At 41.8% G+C, this 18,810-nt stretch overlaps 1 protein-coding gene across 1 annotated transcript in view; it reads left to right on the forward strand.

Annotated features, from left to right (window-relative positions):
• Positions 1 to 17,028, forward strand: part of LOC105853800 — a 79,059-nt gene extending 62,031 nt beyond the window's left edge. The window contains exons 21-23 of the mRNA XM_012726759.1: positions 745 to 868; positions 15,009 to 15,099; positions 16,519 to 17,028. Coding sequence (XP_012582213.1) covers positions 745 to 868; positions 15,009 to 15,099; positions 16,519 to 16,596 — 293 coding nt within the window. The 3' untranslated portion in view covers positions 16,597 to 17,028. The remainder of the gene's footprint in view (positions 1 to 744; positions 869 to 15,008; positions 15,100 to 16,518) is intronic.
• The last annotated feature ends 1,782 nt before the right edge of the window (positions 17,029 to 18,810 follow it).

Here is an 18,810-nt window from a genome sequence, read left to right on the forward strand (position 1 = left end):
CCTTTGACGCCGCCTGTAACCAGCAGGCTCTCTGGAGGCTATAGCCACTGCCAGCTTGGGACCTCCTGCTTCAACACTACCTGCTGTGTTAGCTGAGGTATTTGTACTGGCGTGGCTAAAGGCAATGGATTAGCCAGCCTCATTCTCGTGATAAGAGAGTTTGCATTCTCAAAAAATTGAAGGCACTCATATCTGTCATTGTTTACTAAAAATATATTTAGTCCTACCTGTCTCTAGAATATTAGTTGTGGGTAGGAATGGAATAATGGCTTCTGAAATATGCAGTTTTGAGGTTAATACCCTAATATTCTTCATGTGACTTTGTGTTGTTTTCTATCCCTTTTTTGTGAGTTGTAGTTATAGGACCTATGGTTCATTTCAAAAATTCAAGTAATGAAATACCATGATACCCCTTGAGGCCATTAGAATTAAAATATGGAACATCTCATTAAATTTGTGTTTTAGATGATCAATGAATGATTTTTAGTGTAAGTATGTTCCATGAAATTTTTAGTAGATTTACCTAAATCTGACAGTGCCCTCAATTAGAGAAACTCATGACCGGCAGGGACAGTGATATTCACAACCAAGAGATTCATTTTGATGGCAGCTGTTTGTCCACTGTACTTCTCCACCTGACACACAGAATCCTCACGGAATCAGACCAAGATTCTTTAAGTTAGCTGGTCATGTTGATCACTCTTCAGTAGATGTGCTGATTAATGTATGCTTTGTATACAATAGGTATCATAGCACGGCACCCTCTTTACTACCCATACTTAAAAAAACATCTAACTGCTCAAGCTGTTGAAGATTACTTCCAGCATATTCTGCAGAAAGAACAACCGGCAGGGACCGCAGTCATAAGGTATGGCTCTACTTAATGGCTGAATGGCTATATTTATATTATACACTTATAAAACAAAAAGAGGGTATTGATTTCAATTAGGAGATCAATAGCCTTTGTTTTGTAAAGTCGTATTTTAATATTTTGCTGACATTTTGGGAGAAACAAAAAAGTAAAAGCCATGATCTGGATCCTTGGACATGAACTGGTAGTCTTGCTAAGGTGACCTTGCACACTGGCTAAATTAGCACCCAGGAATAGAAGGCCTTGGATAAAGTGGGGGCCCGAACACTAAACCTGCGAGGTGGGAATGGATTGGGGAGAAATGGGAGGAAAGTATATTGACTTTTCAGCTGTTTCCTCAGTGTCGGAAGCCTTGGTTTACTGAATTACATGCCAGAGAAAAGTTGTTAGTGAAATATTAAGTCTTTTTTGATTGCTCACACTAATAAAATGTAAGTGGTCTCATTTTCTTAAAACGAGTTTTTAAAGCATATAAGAAGTATATTCAAGGTACAGAATGTAAACTTTTAAACTGTACATTACAGATGGATTGCTTGATATGATCCTTATATGTTTTCTTTAAATGTGATTAACATTTTAATGAAAGATAAACTGTACACATTCTTTAAACACTTTACTACTTCATGTCTATTTGGTTTCTGCTAGTAATCCATATATCTTGACCGTTTAATCTAGGACTAGAGGACTGATACAATCAGATGAACTTATTTACTATCCAAAATCAACAATCAGAACGGTCAAAGCTTACTGTCCTCTCAGAGATGCTACTATTTCTCTATAGCCTATTTGTACTCTGATTTTGGAATATGGTCTGACTTAAACATACTGCAAGCTTAGTTGTAGTTCATTGGTGCTTTATACCTGACTAAAAACAACGCTGAGGTTCTCTATTTTGGGCACCCTTTCCTCTTCAAATGAAGACATTTGTTACTCTTTCATATCTTCGGAGGGTCTTATGAAATGCCTTGACCTATTTTAAGATTTTGAAAGTAGCAGATCAATACCTGTTGGGGCTAGAAAGCATGCTAAACTGTTACCCAACACAATTAGAACATAACTGTGAATAATTCAGAGGTTTATGCAATTCAAAGGTTTATGCAAGAGATTTGGGAAGACAGGAAAGGACCAAAATCACACAGATGACCATCAGTATTTTTAGTGAGAAGACAGCAGCTGGCTGGGGATCCAGCTGAAGAATCACTAAGGCAAGGCTTAATTGAGGGTCATGACGACTGGGGTCAAAATGGGGCAAAGCTATTGGTAAGCTAAAACCCATTGACTTAGTCATACAGGGCAGACTCAGAAAAGGCTGAGGTCAAGAGCTAGAAAGGCATACTGAGAATTTAAGGACCATTATCTAGATTAAGCAGAAGCTGAGCTCTAGCTCTCTGAATGTACTGAGTGTCAGTTTTCATCTGTTGTTCCTGGGATGTTTAATTCAGACCCTTACTCACTCTGAGCAAGTACGAGTCTCCCATAGACAGGTCTGCTATGTCAGTATGTCCAGGAACTTTTTTTGTCGGGGCACATCAGTAGCTCTAGTTTCAAGCTCCCAGACTTGAGCCACGGTTGCATGGGCTAGCAGTGCTGTGCTGAAGATACCTGGGGTGTGGAAGCAAAGCCATCTGCTCTCCTTTTAGCTGCCTTTGCGGGATTTTTGCTGTAGTCCTTCCCCACCCCCACAGCCTGGGCAATGTGCCAGGCTTATAAAACCAGTCTTTGGATCAGGGTTTAGACACAGATTGCCTATAAAACGTCTCTGAACTGCAACTAATTCAGAGAACCTGTATTTGGCCCTAAAATTCTCTATGTACTTAGCAGTTGCTGTACTGGAAATAGATCTCTGGAGGTGAATTGAGTGTGACATAGTCTTGATCAGTGCGAGAAATATCTAGGAATATTTCTTTAATCAGTGGGAGAAATATCTAGGAATATTTCTTTTATTGTCTCCTTATCAAAGCTTTTAAAGCCACTGAACTTTGATCTTAGGTTCTAAGGGCTAGTGCAGAAGGCCAGGTGCCTAGAGTGTTTCAGTTTTGCTGTGTGGTCAGCCCGTCTACCTTCAGCAAAGTGATTCCCCACTTGCGGCATTTGGAATTTTGTGGGGGTGTTTGTGGTTATCAGAAAGACGGGGGAGCAATCCCAGGACAGAGAGGACAGGAGCCTGTGATACACAGACAGTCCCACAGAGCCACCAGCTGCTTGCACAGGCCTCGTGCCGCACCTGGCGTGACACTGCCCGTGGTGGGCTCTCGTGGACAGTGGTCGTCTCCCCAAGGTCATGGCCTCATCATCATCTTAAAACCATGGGTTACTGCCACCACTTCATCATCTTCCTTCTTCAGACGCTTCATATCATTCAACACAAATGTGATCAAGTCTCCCTCTTCCCCTTTCTCTTCTTTAACCTCTGCCCACCCTGTTCTCCTTCCTCCTTCTCGGGCTAAGAAAGTTGTATCACCTGTCCAAGGATCAGGCTTCATCTGAGGTTTTGGCTCTGTATCATTACATCCCACTCACCCCTCACCCTATCCCATCTCATGAAAGCATTCTATTGCACCTTCTCAGGTCCTTCTGAGAAAAGGGTTGGTGTTTCACCCTCCCAAATGTCAAATAAAAGCAAAAACTCAAACCTGTTACTCCAAAATCTTAAACCTGCTACTCCCTCAAATTAACATTCCATTCCATCGCCTCCCAGCATTTACTGCCTCTGTTTCTTTAACATCTACTCCTAAAATCTTTATAATCTAAGTTCCACTCCCCTGCTTCTGCTCTCCTGGGTTCCTCAATGACCAATCTTCACATTCCTTGGATTTCTCTGCAAAAACCAACCCTGCATAAGCCCCTTTGTCACAGGTCATTCCTCCTCCCATTGGTTCAGTTTGCCTCAATGTTGCCCAGAAGATAAGGACTAGCCACACCCCGGGAGCGTCTTCACTTCCCTGAGCCTGTGTCGGTTTTCCTTGTCGGCTTGTGTCCAGGATTCCGGCTGTTCCATCCTTAGGGCTGCTTTTCCTCAGCCTTCTCCCATGTTCTAGATACAGGGTCAGCTGCCCTCCACTCACTGTCAGCACCTGCAGTCCGAGCCACCCTTCCCACTCCCCATCCCACCCCCAATCCAGGCCAGCCTGCCAGCTACTGGCACATAAGTCCCCTGGGTGACCTGATGCTGATCCCCAAGCTTAACTACTAAAAGCTACAATATTTGGGTGTATTTCTTTCATAACACTTTAAGTTTAATGAGAACTATTACATGTGAAAACTCCTTGCAGCCAAGTAAGGTCTTTCTGTTCTGTCCTGACATCTAGAACTTTAAAATGCTCATGACACTAAAGAAATTGCTACTGAGTGAAGATGGAAACTCCTCTAGAAAGCAGTCATATCTCTGTGCTTTCGTGCCTCGTGCAGTGAGGCACACAGTAGGTCCTTAACGAGTGTTTCTTGAGTGGACCTGTCTTCTTCCAAAGCCAGCTTCTTTTCATTTTGTTCCCATCCCTGCCAGTAATACTTCCGTTTTGCTGGTCACCCACGCTGCAAGTCTTGGTCTTCCCTGACAACCCCAGGGCCACCAAACCCAGTGAGCCTCTAAACTTGGGAAGTCTCCTCCAAGGACTCCACATAGAGAAGTGATGTGATGTCACCAAGGTGGTGACCTAGGTCGCCCCAGACCTGGCTCCTTCTTGCAAGGGCAGTTAATAACTTCTTCATGAGGATATCACTGAGAACTATAGATCAAGGGAGTGAGGCTGAACACCCCGCTGCCCCAGTGAGACCTGGATGACTGTGTCACCCGGGTAAGGCAGCGGCCACTCTCTGTGTGCAGGCTCTCCCAGCCCCCCAGGCCAGCCAGCAACACCTCCAGTTACTCCAGGTGGAAGAGAACTCGGGAACAGTCAGCACCCTTCCCCAGCATTGGGGGTCATTTCGCAAGGACCCCTGCTCTTGATCTTACCCTACTCTAGGGGAATCTCTGGGGCCAACTACTGGAAATCTGACTGTGATCAAGAAGGGAAAGAAGCATCAGCAAGGAAACCAGAGACCTGGCAGGTCAAGCCACACCTGCAGCAGCAAGCGGTGGGCCACGCAGCTGCTTTCCTCTTGTGTGGTGACAAGTGGAGGGCAGCTCTGACCAGGAGACCTGGCATGAGGGGGATCTGCCTGATTTAGATCCTCAGATGCGTTTTCCTGACTCTAGAGCCTAGCTTCCCCACACCCGTCAGGAGGCGTGTTCCAGCCCCTCCTCGCTGGGGCTGTGGCTCCCGCTGCCCAGAGAGGCTGACTGGACTATGTGGAACTAGGCATCCCGCAGTGCTGGAGCCAGCGGGCAGACGGGCAGAGTGGACCACGGCAGAGAAAGCCAGCGTCAGGTGTGCCACACAGGCAGGAATGAAATTGTAGCCAAAGCTGAGGGTAGTTACAGCTCCGCTGTCCGGAGCCTGTGTGGGGATAAGTGAGAATGGCCTGAAGGGGCCCCTCCCCTCTCTGCCTACTCAGGGAGCTAAGACATAGCCCTAGTCTCTGAGTCTGCCACCCTATCTGACAGGTTGTAAGAACACATGGAAGCTAGCCAGCCCTGTGGTGCTAAGCTGAGAGAAAGACAAGCAAAGCCAGTAGTTCACAGAGCAAAGCCAGGGACACGTTTGCCCCAAGGCCAGCCTGTGACTTCTGTCTGCAGAGCACCCTGGGTCACTCCCCTGACTCGGGAATTCAGTGCACGTCCTGACCTCGTTAGGTTCCCAGACAACACACAGTCGGACCCTGGGACCCAACTGCTGCTGTACCAGGGCAGGCACCTGATTCATAATCCTACCTGCTGCCCAGTCCTGACCACCTAGGAAGCCTGCCACAGACCCAAGCAACTGAGGTGCCTTCCACTGGCTCCCTTGGTCAGGAGCCAGGTCAGCAGTAACTGTTCTCAGCCATGGCACACCCTTCGAACCCCATCCTCAGAACGTGAGCATTTGCCTGACCCCCAAACAGAGCTCAGTGCAGCCCCACCTGCTGAAGGGCTCAACCAGAACCCCATGGAGCTGCCTGCTGAGGGACTGTCTCTACCAAGCAAACCTGTGAATTCTACTAGACGAACCCAATTACTCAAACGGGCAGACCCTAATAGAAGAGGAAATTCTACTGTCTGTGACCACGTGATGGGCCTTGAAGACAGCATGCCACGTGAAATGTCAGAGGCAGACCAATACTGGGTGAGCTCATTCATACGTGGAAGGTAAAGGAAAACAAAAGTGGTGTGTGGAAGGACAGTTAAAGGAAGACGGTCAAAAGATACAAACTTCCAGTTATAAGATGAATAAGTGCAGCAAGTCCTCACTTAACTTCCTCCCCAGATTCCTGGAAACTGCGACTTTAAGTGAAACAAACACAGCAAACCAACTTCACCAGAGGTTGATTGATATAAACAAGAGTTAAGTCTGAGGCTTATTTCTGGTCACAGAAATGTCCCCACTTTTTTTTTTTCTTACAGAGCGCCCCAAAATCCTTCTAATGTTACACAATAATATGAATTCATTCATTGGTTCGTGTTCCAACTGGATTATTCCAGTTCAGGGTCACTGGTGACTGAAGCCTGTGGCTCAGGAAGCTAGGCTGGCTCGAGCTCCAGACTGGCTGCCTTTACACCACAGGGCGCCCTCCCCGCCTCCACCCACTCTCTCTCTCTCAGACACTCTCACACACTCTCTCTCTCTCACACACACACACACACACACACATTCTCTCACATACACACACACACACTCTCACACACACGCACACACTCTCCTCACACACACACACAGTCACACACACACACACACACACACACATACACTCTCTGTTTCTCGCTCTCACTCGACCTGGGATGGTTGAGGCACATGACAAACCTCACTGGGAAGCGAGAGCAAACCGGAATACCCAGAGCATCCTTCCCAGACACAGGGAGAACAGCAAACTCCACACAGCAGTGGGAATCCATCTTTGTTCTCACCACCATTACAACAAAACGACCTACAAACCAGCCTCGCACACCCACTGCACGAGGGCTCTGGCCTGTCCATGGGCAAGTCTTAGTGTGTGTCGTGAGGACTCGAGGAACACTGCCATGTGATTGTTTGGAAAGTTATTAGGAATAAATTCTAAGAGTTCTCTTAACAGAGAACAATTCTTTTCCTTTTTCTTTTGAGTCTTTTGTTTTTTACCGTAGAGAGGAAGACTGTTAGATAAACCTACTGTGTCCACTTCAGGATGTAGATCCAACCATCAGGCTCTACACTATAAACTTATAATGGTGAAGTATGTAAATTAGTCTCAACCTGGAAAAAAATTTAAAATATTTTCCATTAATTTCATTTCCATGGTTACCATACTAACATGTACCTTTTCTTAGGTCAGTACTGCCCACTCTGCTATAAAGCAGTTGATCAGAGGTTCAGGGGTTTGCTGAAGTAGTTAATTTATTAACTCATTTAAAAGAACTTTCCACCAGCACGTGACTTTGGGGGGTAGATACTGGATCAGAGAAATTCAAGTACAGAGTACTTCTACCTAGTATCCTCTTCCAGGTCTGTAATTGGATAAAATATATTGCAAATATTTAAAAGAGGCAATACAGTGCATAGAGAGTTTTTCAGATTTATTTACCATGGGGATGTTTTTGGATGCTCTATCAGTATCTCCTGAAAGGGAGTTCTGTGGAGTCTTAAGTTTAGGAAATACAGAACTGTAATAACTAACACAACATCCTCAGTGTGTTCCCTGACTTCAGCTGCTCCTATTCCCCCAAGCCCATCATAAAAGAATGCTTAAATTGGTCTCCCTGAAATTTCCCTGTAGAAGAAAACTCCAGGCTATTCGTAATAGGTCACCTAGTCAACTTTCCAAACGTCTAGTCAATTCCTTAGCATTGTGCAATGGCAGGATAAAGCTAGGCCGTGGTGCATTAGCAAACAACTCGCAAATCTCAGTGGATTAAAACAACAAATGTTTATGTCTTGTGCATGTTAAATGTCCCTCCCTCTCAGCAAGGAGACTCGGCTCATGTCCAGCGGCTCTGAGATTAGGGCTGATGAAATCTTGCCAGAGGAAGACAGTCTGGAGTATCTTACACATAAACTTCTGCTCAAATATTAGTGGCCTGAAGTAGTCATATGAACTTAAGCATCTTAAGGGGAAAAGAAGTACAGTTATATCAGGCGACTCAAAGGTATGGTGAAGCCAGAATTATTGGGCAGACAGAATAAATGAGTGAAACATATCATTCATGTCCTTTGTGGTCTCTCCTAATCTGCCATTCTTGGTTTATTTCTTTGATCATATGCCCTACATTTCAGTCAACCTAGCAATTTCTGCCGGTCATTCATAACTGATGTTTATTGTATATCTGCTGTGTGTCAGGTCATAAGACGGGGGAACATAGAACAAGCCTGAGGGATCAATAAAGACAATGCACAGCCAAGCCCATTCCTAAGCGCTGACAGTCACCTCGGTTCTGAGGAGTCCAGAGGATAAGCACCAAACCCCAGCCTCCGGCTGTGGGGCAAAGGGTGGGAACAGGGCGGAGCGCAAGTGGGAGATGTCTGTTTGCTGAGATGGAGGTGGCTCTGGGGGAGACTGGGACTAGAACGCATTCCAAGGATAGGGAACTTGCAGGTCAGAAACAGGAGGAGCTGAGCTGAGGATGGGAACCTTGTTCTGAATGTGGAGGATGCCCCTGGGCCACACTAAGGAGCTTGGACTTTACTGTCCCCAAATACAAGCTGTGCTTTTCCAACCATTTCTCTCAGACCTCATTGTTGCATTCAGATAACCTGCCCTTCTTCCCAGCTGTCTTTTCGAACCAAATACTCATTTCTTTTGGTACAAATCCTAGCTCAAGGGATTTTTTCCTTAGTGAAACATTCTCCTCCCAGGCACAGCCTCCACTTTCTACTCTTTAATCACCTCCTGCATCGGTGTGTTTTCCAGCTTGGATTCAGGTTGCTGCATTTGCTTTCGGACACCATCAGCCCTTTGAAGAAAAGGGACTGTGTTCGGGGTCTCCTTCGGTCCTATCCTGCTACCCTTAACGGGCTTCTGGGCACCAGACCGTAGTGACTCTGAGATTACTTTCCATAGAACTGTAGTGTTAATTTGCAAACTAGCATTTAGTCATGAAGGTAGAAAATCATTAAATGTACTTATGTCATTTTAAAGAAAGTCATGGAGGTATTTAAGTCATGGAGGCATTTAAGTCATTTAAAGTCATGGAGGATTGAATTATGAAATTTTAGAGCGGAAGGTCCAATTTTTTTGGTATTAGAATAAATTTTTATGAACAGAAAATTAAGGTACTAGAGGAAAGTTTAGAAACTTTAATTTGTAGACTTATGAGGACTATAGTAAGATGTCTTCGTAATTAAAGGTTTACATTTTATGTTATATTTGTGTACTTGGGAAAATCCATTTAACTTTTTTAACTCTATGAATAGTGTCATTAAAAGCATTTGAGGAATAGTTATGATGTTCATTTTTCTCCTTTTTTTGTTCTCTGCCTTTGAAAAAAGTGGCCCCAACTTAATTTGCCTCATAATGGAAGTATTTTGTCCCCAAAGCAAGGCTTATAGAGTCTATTGCTCTTCAGTATCTGAATGAAGTAATAAAGTACAGCCCCTAAGAATGTAAAAATTCTTAAATACTCAGCTTTAGTGAAATTTTAAGTTTGTGTGCTTAAGGAAGCCAGTTACAGACTGAAGCCATAGCGTGTTTCCCCAAGAGGTGACTAAGATGTACAGAGCACTTGCTATCCTGAAGCCTGCCTCACCTAGCCCTAACTCCCTGCTCTTTGTCTTAAATATTTCAGTGAATATGACATATTCACTGATCTCCGAGGCTGTTGATAGATTTCGACTGCTTCACCCCCACCCCCTCATCCTGCTCCCTTTGTTATTTGTAGGGTGTCCTGATATTAGAGCCATTTGCACTTGTGTAATTCCAGCTTTGAACTCAGGGACACTTGCCCTGATCAGCATGAGGTGGTGAATTACTTCAGAATACAATGACTTGAAAATGGCATGGCCATTATCAGTACGAGGTGGTTTTGGGATCTGCATTTGGGGAAACACGTGCTAGAAAATGTGTTAAATCTACAACAAGTAATTTCTGATTTTTTTTTTCCTTTTGCTAACCAGACAAGCATATGGTCACCACCTGGCTTACCTTTTAGTTAGCAACAATAAGAGTACACACCTGATTTGTCATTTGTATAGTAAAGTCACCATAGAAAGAATACTTTGGGTAATTTGGGCTTAGTTTCCTGTCAATAAAAGGGAACACCACACAGTGCACCTCTCTAGGTCTGAGTGACTCAGTGCCTGGATAGACTCTTAGAAGGCTCAACTTTTCTTTGTGTTACACTCATTTTCTAAGTGTGTTCACTGTGAAGTTATAAAAACTGTGATATGTTTAGTTTTTAGGTAAAATTGGATTAATGGAATTTTCAGTGAAATTGGAGAAAGTCATGTTTTTCCTTTGGGGCCACCTGGTAACGTCACTAATGAAGGAGGGAGTATGGAGTATATTTATAGTTGCTTTGAACAGACCCACATGGTGCCAGTTTTTACCGACACTGACTGTGCGTGAGCCCCATTTGTGTCTTCTGGGGTGCAGTCTGATCATGTGCTGTTTCTATTACTAGATTCAATGTAGGTATATTTGCTTTCTTGTATTTTTGTTTCCTTTCAGAGACGATCTATAATCAATCTTTATATTCTGTTTTTCTGCATACTTCATTGATAATAATTTTACCAAAACTAACAGGAAATTCTCCTGGAAGCTTGATCTCTAATGACTGCTGAAAGCAAGCGCAGCACATTAAAGGAATTAATTAGAAGGGCGCCCCATGGCGTGTAGGTATGTGAAGGCAGCCGAAACAGAGGACTTTTCTGTTTTTATGAGCTTTTGTCAAATTTAAAGTATGTCTACATTTTGAAACAAAAATTTAAAGGAATTTGTTAGTAGCCGTGCCACTCTATAAAAACTTATTCATAAAATTATTTTTCATGAAACTTGAGGATAACTTTTTGAAGCAAATGACTTAGATATGCCAATAAAAGCACCTACTCATTTTGCCAAAAAAAGTTAAAAATACCACAGATATTTTCTAGCTACACACACACACACATGGTTATATACATATAACATACCAGTCCTGTAATAAGCATTAACTACGGGCAGTTGTCAGAGTTCTTCCAGTAAGTGTGTCACCTTCCTTCAGAAAGGGCTGCTCTGACAGGACCCTGGGTCATGGGTAGTGAATGTGCCTTCTTATTTATTGGCACCTACATGCCAGGTGAGCTAGGGATACAAAACATTTAGATCGGGCCCAGCCTTTAGGTTGCTTTGAAATGCCTTAGAAACATAAACCAAACCAGACAATAATAGGAAAACCAAACAACGTCACAGAGAATGAGAAGTTGTGGAGCCTGAGCGGGCCGACTAGACACCAAGCTTGAGCAGCAACATAAAACTGAAGCAGTAGTTTAAGGGAACTATTTGCAATGCATCCACCCTGCTGGACAGAAGAAAGGCTGGCTCTCACAGAGATCGGTCAGTGGTACATCAGCCCTCGTACGAATATATTATCTGCCCATTACATGGCTATCACTTGATGACTGTCACCTCTTTGTAATCACTGTGCCTGTCCCGTCTCCTGTACAACAGCATTAACATCCGTCATGGTAGAGACAGTACCCACGCCTCTTCATGTTTCCAGCACTTAAAAGAGCAGAAGTCTGTGTTCCCAATTCACTGCTAATGAAGGCAGTGAAAGTGAGCAGACAAGCAGAAGCTGGTTGGCAATAAATTGGTCATCAAATCACAGTTTTTAAAGCTTAGCAGCTAACTTCCTATGAGCCATATTTAAGCTCCTTCAAGAAAGTAGCATCTAAATCCAGGCATAATATCTTGTATGAAGAAGGGACTCATTAGCATATAGCAAGGCTGACCTATTCAGGGTTTTCCCACAATTGCTAATTTATTGATTCCTCCACACAATGATTGTAAGGAACATCCTAGTGCGTTATTTCATAGTGTAATCACGTACCTATGGGCCCTACACTTGAAGCAGGACCAGGCAGTCTGTCTCTCAAGTCTGAGCTCTTGATCACTGTATTTGCCCACCTTCCCTCACCAAAGGAATGCCCACGGTAGTCCCTTTCTGCACCAGGAGACATTATTTCCTTTTGCAGAGCTAGACACTGATGCAGATAAAGGAATGTGTGGTAAGTGTGAGTTTGAGGCTTTGTCTTGAATTGGCACTGATAGACTGAAAGTGAGTCAAATTCTAATAGTGTGAATGTCATAAACTAAGTTGGATAATGGAACAGGATAGTGACTGATAAAATAAGTTTATAGGTCTTAAATGTCAAGAATAGTATCTCAGTTTCACTATTTGACGTTTGGGTATGTGTTCTGTCACTAAATTGTTGATCCTTCTCACATTCTCCCTTGCTGCAATTATTTCTCATTGCAGAATTGGACAGTAATGCTTCCAAGATACAATGTTAGCTTGGGAATGGCCTTGATCTAGCACTGATGTGCTTACAGCAATTCATTTTAAACAGTATAAATCAATCTTGGCCAACATTTTGTTCTTTGAGTTCCTGAATGACCTTGTGTTGTTCTGTTGTCAAATGCTGCCTTGGCTTGTTATGGAAAAATGGTATACACCGTGCACAGCAGAGCAGAACTGTTTGTTTTGTAAATCAAGAATGAACAAAAGAAAGAAGTCTGGAGAGAAGTCAGTGTCATCTGAAATCATAAGCAAAATTTCTTTTTTACTATATTCGAAATGATTATAAAAGTACAATCAGTAACAGTTCTCACATGATTTTCAGTTTCCTTAAGCTCATGTTCCACCCAGTTATATGCACAGGGAAAAATGTGGGTCAAACTTATATTAATAGTCAACAACTTACAAAGAAAATTGTAACCTAGGGCAGGTTCTCTTATTTAAGATTCATCTTTATTTGAAGTAACACATTAGAATCTGCTATTAAGAATGACATATTCATTTGAGTAATGTTTAATACTATATAAAACTGTATGTTTAATACTATATAAAACTGGTAGCAAAATTTGCTTAGTTAAAAAAACAAACAAACAAACAAACAAAAAACACCCAAAGCCTTGTTGTTTGGATTCCTTGAAGGTAGAAAGTTTAAAGGAAAAATAACCTGGGTTCAAGTCAGTTCTGCACTAGAAGAAACAGGGACTGTGTGGAGAAACGGCTGATTGTGAGATTGGTGTGGGAAAGAAAAAGATGGGCCTGAAACACCTTGCGGTGGCAGAAAGTAGAGGTGGTCTTCACAAATGGTAATAATGTGCCAGAAGACACAAGGTCAGCTCAGGAGCTCCCACTCAGTGAACATAGGTTCCCTTGACCACCAAAACAAAAAAACAGAGATTATAATCTATTAGCTAAAATAAGCATAGTGATGTCCAAAACAGTACTAGTAAGTAGGGAAGAAGAAGGAAACCTTCCTTCTGATGAAAATCTCCTTATTGCAGCAGGAAGGATGAAAATGCAAAAACTCTTATGATAAACATCTCAGTAACAACTGATTCAGAGACTCAGGCATTTGGTTATTCACAGCCTATTTACATAGTCACAAGTCTCTTCCGACAATTATTCATGACAAAGGGAGATAGTAACTTTGCAACAGATAAACCTGGCAGGCATGCAGTAACCAGCTGGCTCAGGTTATCTTCATTGCTGTCCGTGCTCTGCAGCCCTAAACCACCAGGGGCTCATCTGCAGCTGGGGTGGGGGTGGGGAGGGGGTTTACTCATCATCGCACTGAAGGGGGATATATGCCATGAAGCTATAGGGTGTCTGGGTAAGAGAGTGGTAGGAAGGCTTAGTGACCGCACTGGGGTTTGCACTAGGTAATATAGGGGTACAGTTAAGGAAGCAGTTCTGGGTTGAATGCTCTCTGGAAGCAGGGTCAGTTCAATCACGGGCATCTTATTTTCTCATGTTATACCTTATTGGAAAGAAATATGGCTGGACTGAAGCTATAGTTGGTCTTAGCCAAGAAGCCACAGGCATACACATTAGCCAGGATGGAGGAGTGTTTGGCCATTTGTGTGATAATGAAGTGCCCATTGATTTGTCTGTTTTCACACATTAATGACCTTGACTAATATTGATGTTCTGGTAAATAAGTTTATGTTCAACAGAAGAACACCAGGGAGTGCTGTGAGTGCCTGCATGTCTCCTAGCAAGGCATCCTCCCTTCTCAGAGGATGGGCTGCCTTCTCACTAGCAATGGGACCAGTCAACACCATGTTGACTGGAAAGGAAAGCGGTATCAGCCTTGCTGCATTCTTGCTAAATGTGCATAACTGGATCAGAAGGAAGAATCAAACACAAATCAGGAAGAGCAGGCCACCTGCAGGCCTCAGTAATGTGAAAGGCAGACTGAAGAAATGTTCTAGATGGTAGGAGAGGAGCCGAACATAAACTGACTGCATCACGTGACTTGCAAAAAATTTTCTTTTGCTACCAAAAACATACAGGGAGAACTGGCAAATTCTGAGTAAGTCCATCGACTTATAGCAATGTTAATACGCTGGCTTTAATATTTATACTACAGTTTGTAAAAGAAGGGCTTTGCTTTCAGGAAACACACCGAAGAATTTAAGGATAAAGGGACATCATCTCTGCAATTCATTCTCACACAGTTCAGGAAAAAATGTGTATACACATGAGTGCTTGGAGGAGGAGGTAGAGGGGTGAGGCAGGGTTTGGAAAATCAGGGTGAAGACTACATGGGAATTCAGTATGTTTTACAACTATTCTAGAACTCTGTAGTTCTGTCAAAATTAAAAGTTAAGAGAAGAAATCCCTTTCTCTTTTCCTTACCAAGTGCCTTTCTGCTTTCAAATAATGATATCCTGACTGAATTCAGCCTTGGTATTCCAATCAATTCATTCTTGTGTAAGATATCTTTGAATATTTATGTTCATATTCCTATCTAAATGTCTTTAATATTTTCTGGCTGTCGAAGGCTGACTATGGGATTTCCTTGGGAGCCAAGCACTTCCCTTAGCAGTCCTTGTCACTGGTAAAATGTTACAATCCTCTGTACTTTTCTTATCCCTGTAGATATGAATTGCCAGGAACATATGCACTGAACTTTGTTTTGAAAAATTCCCTTGGTGGTGGAGGCACTGCCTCACTGAGAAGTGACCCACAGGTGAGCATCCCAGCGATGAATGTCTTCTCGTCTTTTTTCCATGTGTTGCCGACATCAGCTTGTTATCAACAACCTTTAATATGGCCCAGGGAGTCACTGTTATTTTTTGGTAAAGATTTATTTACTTATGCATAGAAGAGCCGGGGTGTAGGCCAGAGATGTGGGAGTGAGAGGATTCCCCAGAGACCGAGTGGGGAGCAGAACAGGCGGACCTACCGAAACACACTGCTGAAGGGAGCAGCAGTGAGGCAGGACCATGTGGGTCAGCTCCCTGGCGGAGGATGGAACTTGTGCTGCAGTGGCTGGTGATCACTTGCTAGCGCTGTGTCTTTAACCCCTGCACCCCCAGGGAGGCTCCAGGGATATATTCTAATACAGTCAAGCGCTGCTGAAGGGCAGCGATATGTTCTGAGAAATGTCACTAGGCGATTTCATCATTGCGCAAACACGCTGTCACTTATTTCACAGCTAGGCTGTGTAGTGTCGCCTATCAGGATCACTGTCACATACAGGATTGTCATTGACCAAAGCATCTTAAGTGCCATATGGCTGTACTAGCAAACTCCCACTTCAGAATAAAACAGAAATTGGCGTGAATACTTTCTGGATAGTTTCCTAAGGAAACATAGTTGTCTTCATTTTGATAAACTTTCCCTTACAGGGTTTGAAGATCATAGGCAAGAGAGAAAATAGTATCTTAACATTTAAAAAAAGAATTCACGGAGGACTTACTCTTGAAGTTAAGAGTGTTTAGTATTCTGTAGGTTAAGGAGAGCCATTATTTGAAGGAAAGGAGGTCATTATCTTTTTGTCACAGTCTAGAACCAGCTGAAAAAGGATAATATGGAGTTCGCCTGAAATAGGCATGGGTTGTCCTAAGAACTAAAATCAGAAATTTTCGCTCAGTCCATGCATCACCTAGCGTCCATGTTTGCCTGTTATTTTGAAACTCTGCTATATTTAGAGCTTCCCAGTGATAACTGACAACTGGTGGTGGCTATGTAATTTTTAATAAATGCATTGTTACAATATTTTGGTTATTGGGGATATCTCTGAAGTTGTCGCGCGTGTGTGTGAATTGCCTTATCACGCGGACACTGCTGTTAATCTTGTTCAACCCCATTATCTTTTGGCAATGATTACTGAGTTTGGCAGAACTACATACATGACTTTCAGTTCTGCTTCTCCATAGTTCTGCTGTCCTTTAAGTCATCATTTAAATCATCTGAAGCTCATGAAGCCATTCTAAGCAATGGTTATTGGATAAAGGAAAGAATCGTGAAGTTAGTAAAATAACTCACATCTTCAGTTGTGCTATTCATCTAGGACAAAAACACGTGGAATCACTGGTGAAGTAAATTTCTTGCTGTAATGTGGTGCACCTGAACTCACAGTAATTCTGCTTGTTTTGTTCAACAGGGTAAAGCACTTGGACAAATGATACTGGACTTCCAGATAAAGAATGTTCCTGATTTAAAGTCATTAATAGGTGAATAAGTGAGCTTTAACATTGGAAAGCTTTACAGCTGCAAAACAGAATCAGTATAAAATAATATAGAAAGTAATCACTATGAGAAAATACTAACTCGATGATTAAATACCAGTATCAGTTTTGTCATTGGAGCATAGAAGAGAATAGACGATTTTTTTTTAGATTTTTCCCCCCAGCCCTTGCCCTTAGCTCTCTGGTTTCATTCATTTCTGTCACTTTGTTAAATGCTTTTATAAGTTAGCGCTCATTTGAATTTTTTAAAGCTGGATAAATCCTGCTGTTTTTATCCTTACAGTAGACCTGAATGCAGAAATAAAGGAGCTGTGAAATAAAGGAGCTAGAGCCAGCTGACAAGGGATAATATAGAATTCAATTGAAATAGGCATGGGTCATCCTAAGAACTAAAGTGAAAGGTTACACTATTTAAAATATTTTAGTAAAATATTTCAAATAACAACCAAAATATTCAAGAAAGATTTCATATTAATATCAAATGTTGTAAATGTGTCTTAATTCCCAAAAAAGTCTTCTTGGGTCACCCACCTTCAAGACTCACAAGTCTTTGTCTATGACCAGACAACAGGTCTGTTGTTTTAAATTGTACCAATTTTTATGGCAGAACATTGGTTTATAAAAATATAACTTTTAATATATATGAACTATATACACCAAAGAGACAACATGAGTCAGATAAGAAAACTAGTAGATATATTCTGTAAGCATTTGAAGAAGATGTTGATTTATTTTTCTGTAAAGCATATAGTTTAAAATCTTGATAAACTGATATTTCTAAATAATATATTTTCTCTCAAGAGTCTCTCTGATATCCAAATCAAGCTGGGCTATCTTGTCCTTATTTAAATGAAGGGTATTTTACTGTTCATTTTCAATGCTATTTAAATACTTAAGTATACAGATTAAATCAGGTTCAAAAAAGCAGTCTATTATTTAGACAATTATAATAATACATTTATAGTGTTCTCACACTGAATTTGGAAAAACAGAAAAAACTGAATATTTTATCTTTCTCAGCTTGAACAATGAGTGATACCATCTCCAAATAGTTTGAATTCAAATTAATTTGAAGGTTTGCTATAAAGAAATTTAACCAAATTTAATTAACTATAAATATTTTCTGTTCCATAGTAAACTGTATAGTAGTGATTTTGTAGTAAATTAATAATAGTGTGATTAGAACTGTATTGTTTGCTCTGAGGAGCCTCATTTTCCCTAATATGACTCCCCAGTCAGCACCTACCTCACCCCTAATTTAGAAATTGACATCACGAAGAAAGGGTTTATTGGTGCTTAATGAGGAGAGAAAAAAAGATCACCTTCCTGAAACTTGTCTGTAAAATTTATTAGAAATAAAAGGCCTTAATAGTAATGGAATTCACATCTCTCATTTTTCATTACAATTTACAGCAAACCACTAGTATCGCTCTTTCAACCTATTATCCATGAATAACTACGTGAATTTCCTGGTCGCTTCAAAATTTGAGGCATTTAGATGATCCATGCCAATTAGTGGGGTTTCTTCAAAATCTATGGTATAAATGACAGTCCCCAGGGCTGCCACTGCCAGTTACTTCTAGAACTACTTATCTGGTTCCCCCTCTCCTGTCTTAGAGAAACAGAAGCCCTTACTCATCATCCCTCATCTCTTCCTCTCTCCCACCCCTGTATTTTGGGCAGGCTCTACACTTTCCTAACTTCTAGAAAGCACTTAACATTGTGCTTTTCTCGGTGCCGTGTGGACCAAAGGCTAGTGGCCGCAGGAATGGTCCCATTGGAGGACACCACAGAAAAACATCAGAACCCTGCACTGCAGATCCCCACTGCTTAGAGTAAGAGAGATCAAAGAATGACAGAGAGGGAAAGTGAAATCATAAAATATGTATGAGAACATGAAATAATTGTGACTGAGAATAAATGTCCTAATTAACTTTGAAAATTAAATTGAAATTACAGGGATTTTGGTTTTAAACTCCTATGTAGAGGAAAACAGTGCCACAGCTTTTTTAATACATAATTAAATAGAACAGAGATTTTGTTTTCATTAATCTGTGTGATCTGATCTCTGTGTCACCCAATTTTTTTTATATAAAGGCTGGGTGGAAATAAAATGACAGTAATTATATATAATCTGATTTAAAGGCAAGTTATTTGATTTAAAGGATAAAAAAGAAGGGAACTATTTGAACATACAGGTGTGTGCC

Source organism: Condylura cristata, unplaced genomic scaffold, assembly GCF_000260355.1.
Source record: "Condylura cristata isolate star-nosed mole 26May11 unplaced genomic scaffold, ConCri1.0 scaffold00018, whole genome shotgun sequence".
NCBI classification, from domain to species: domain Eukaryota; kingdom Metazoa; phylum Chordata; class Mammalia; order Eulipotyphla; family Talpidae; genus Condylura; species Condylura cristata.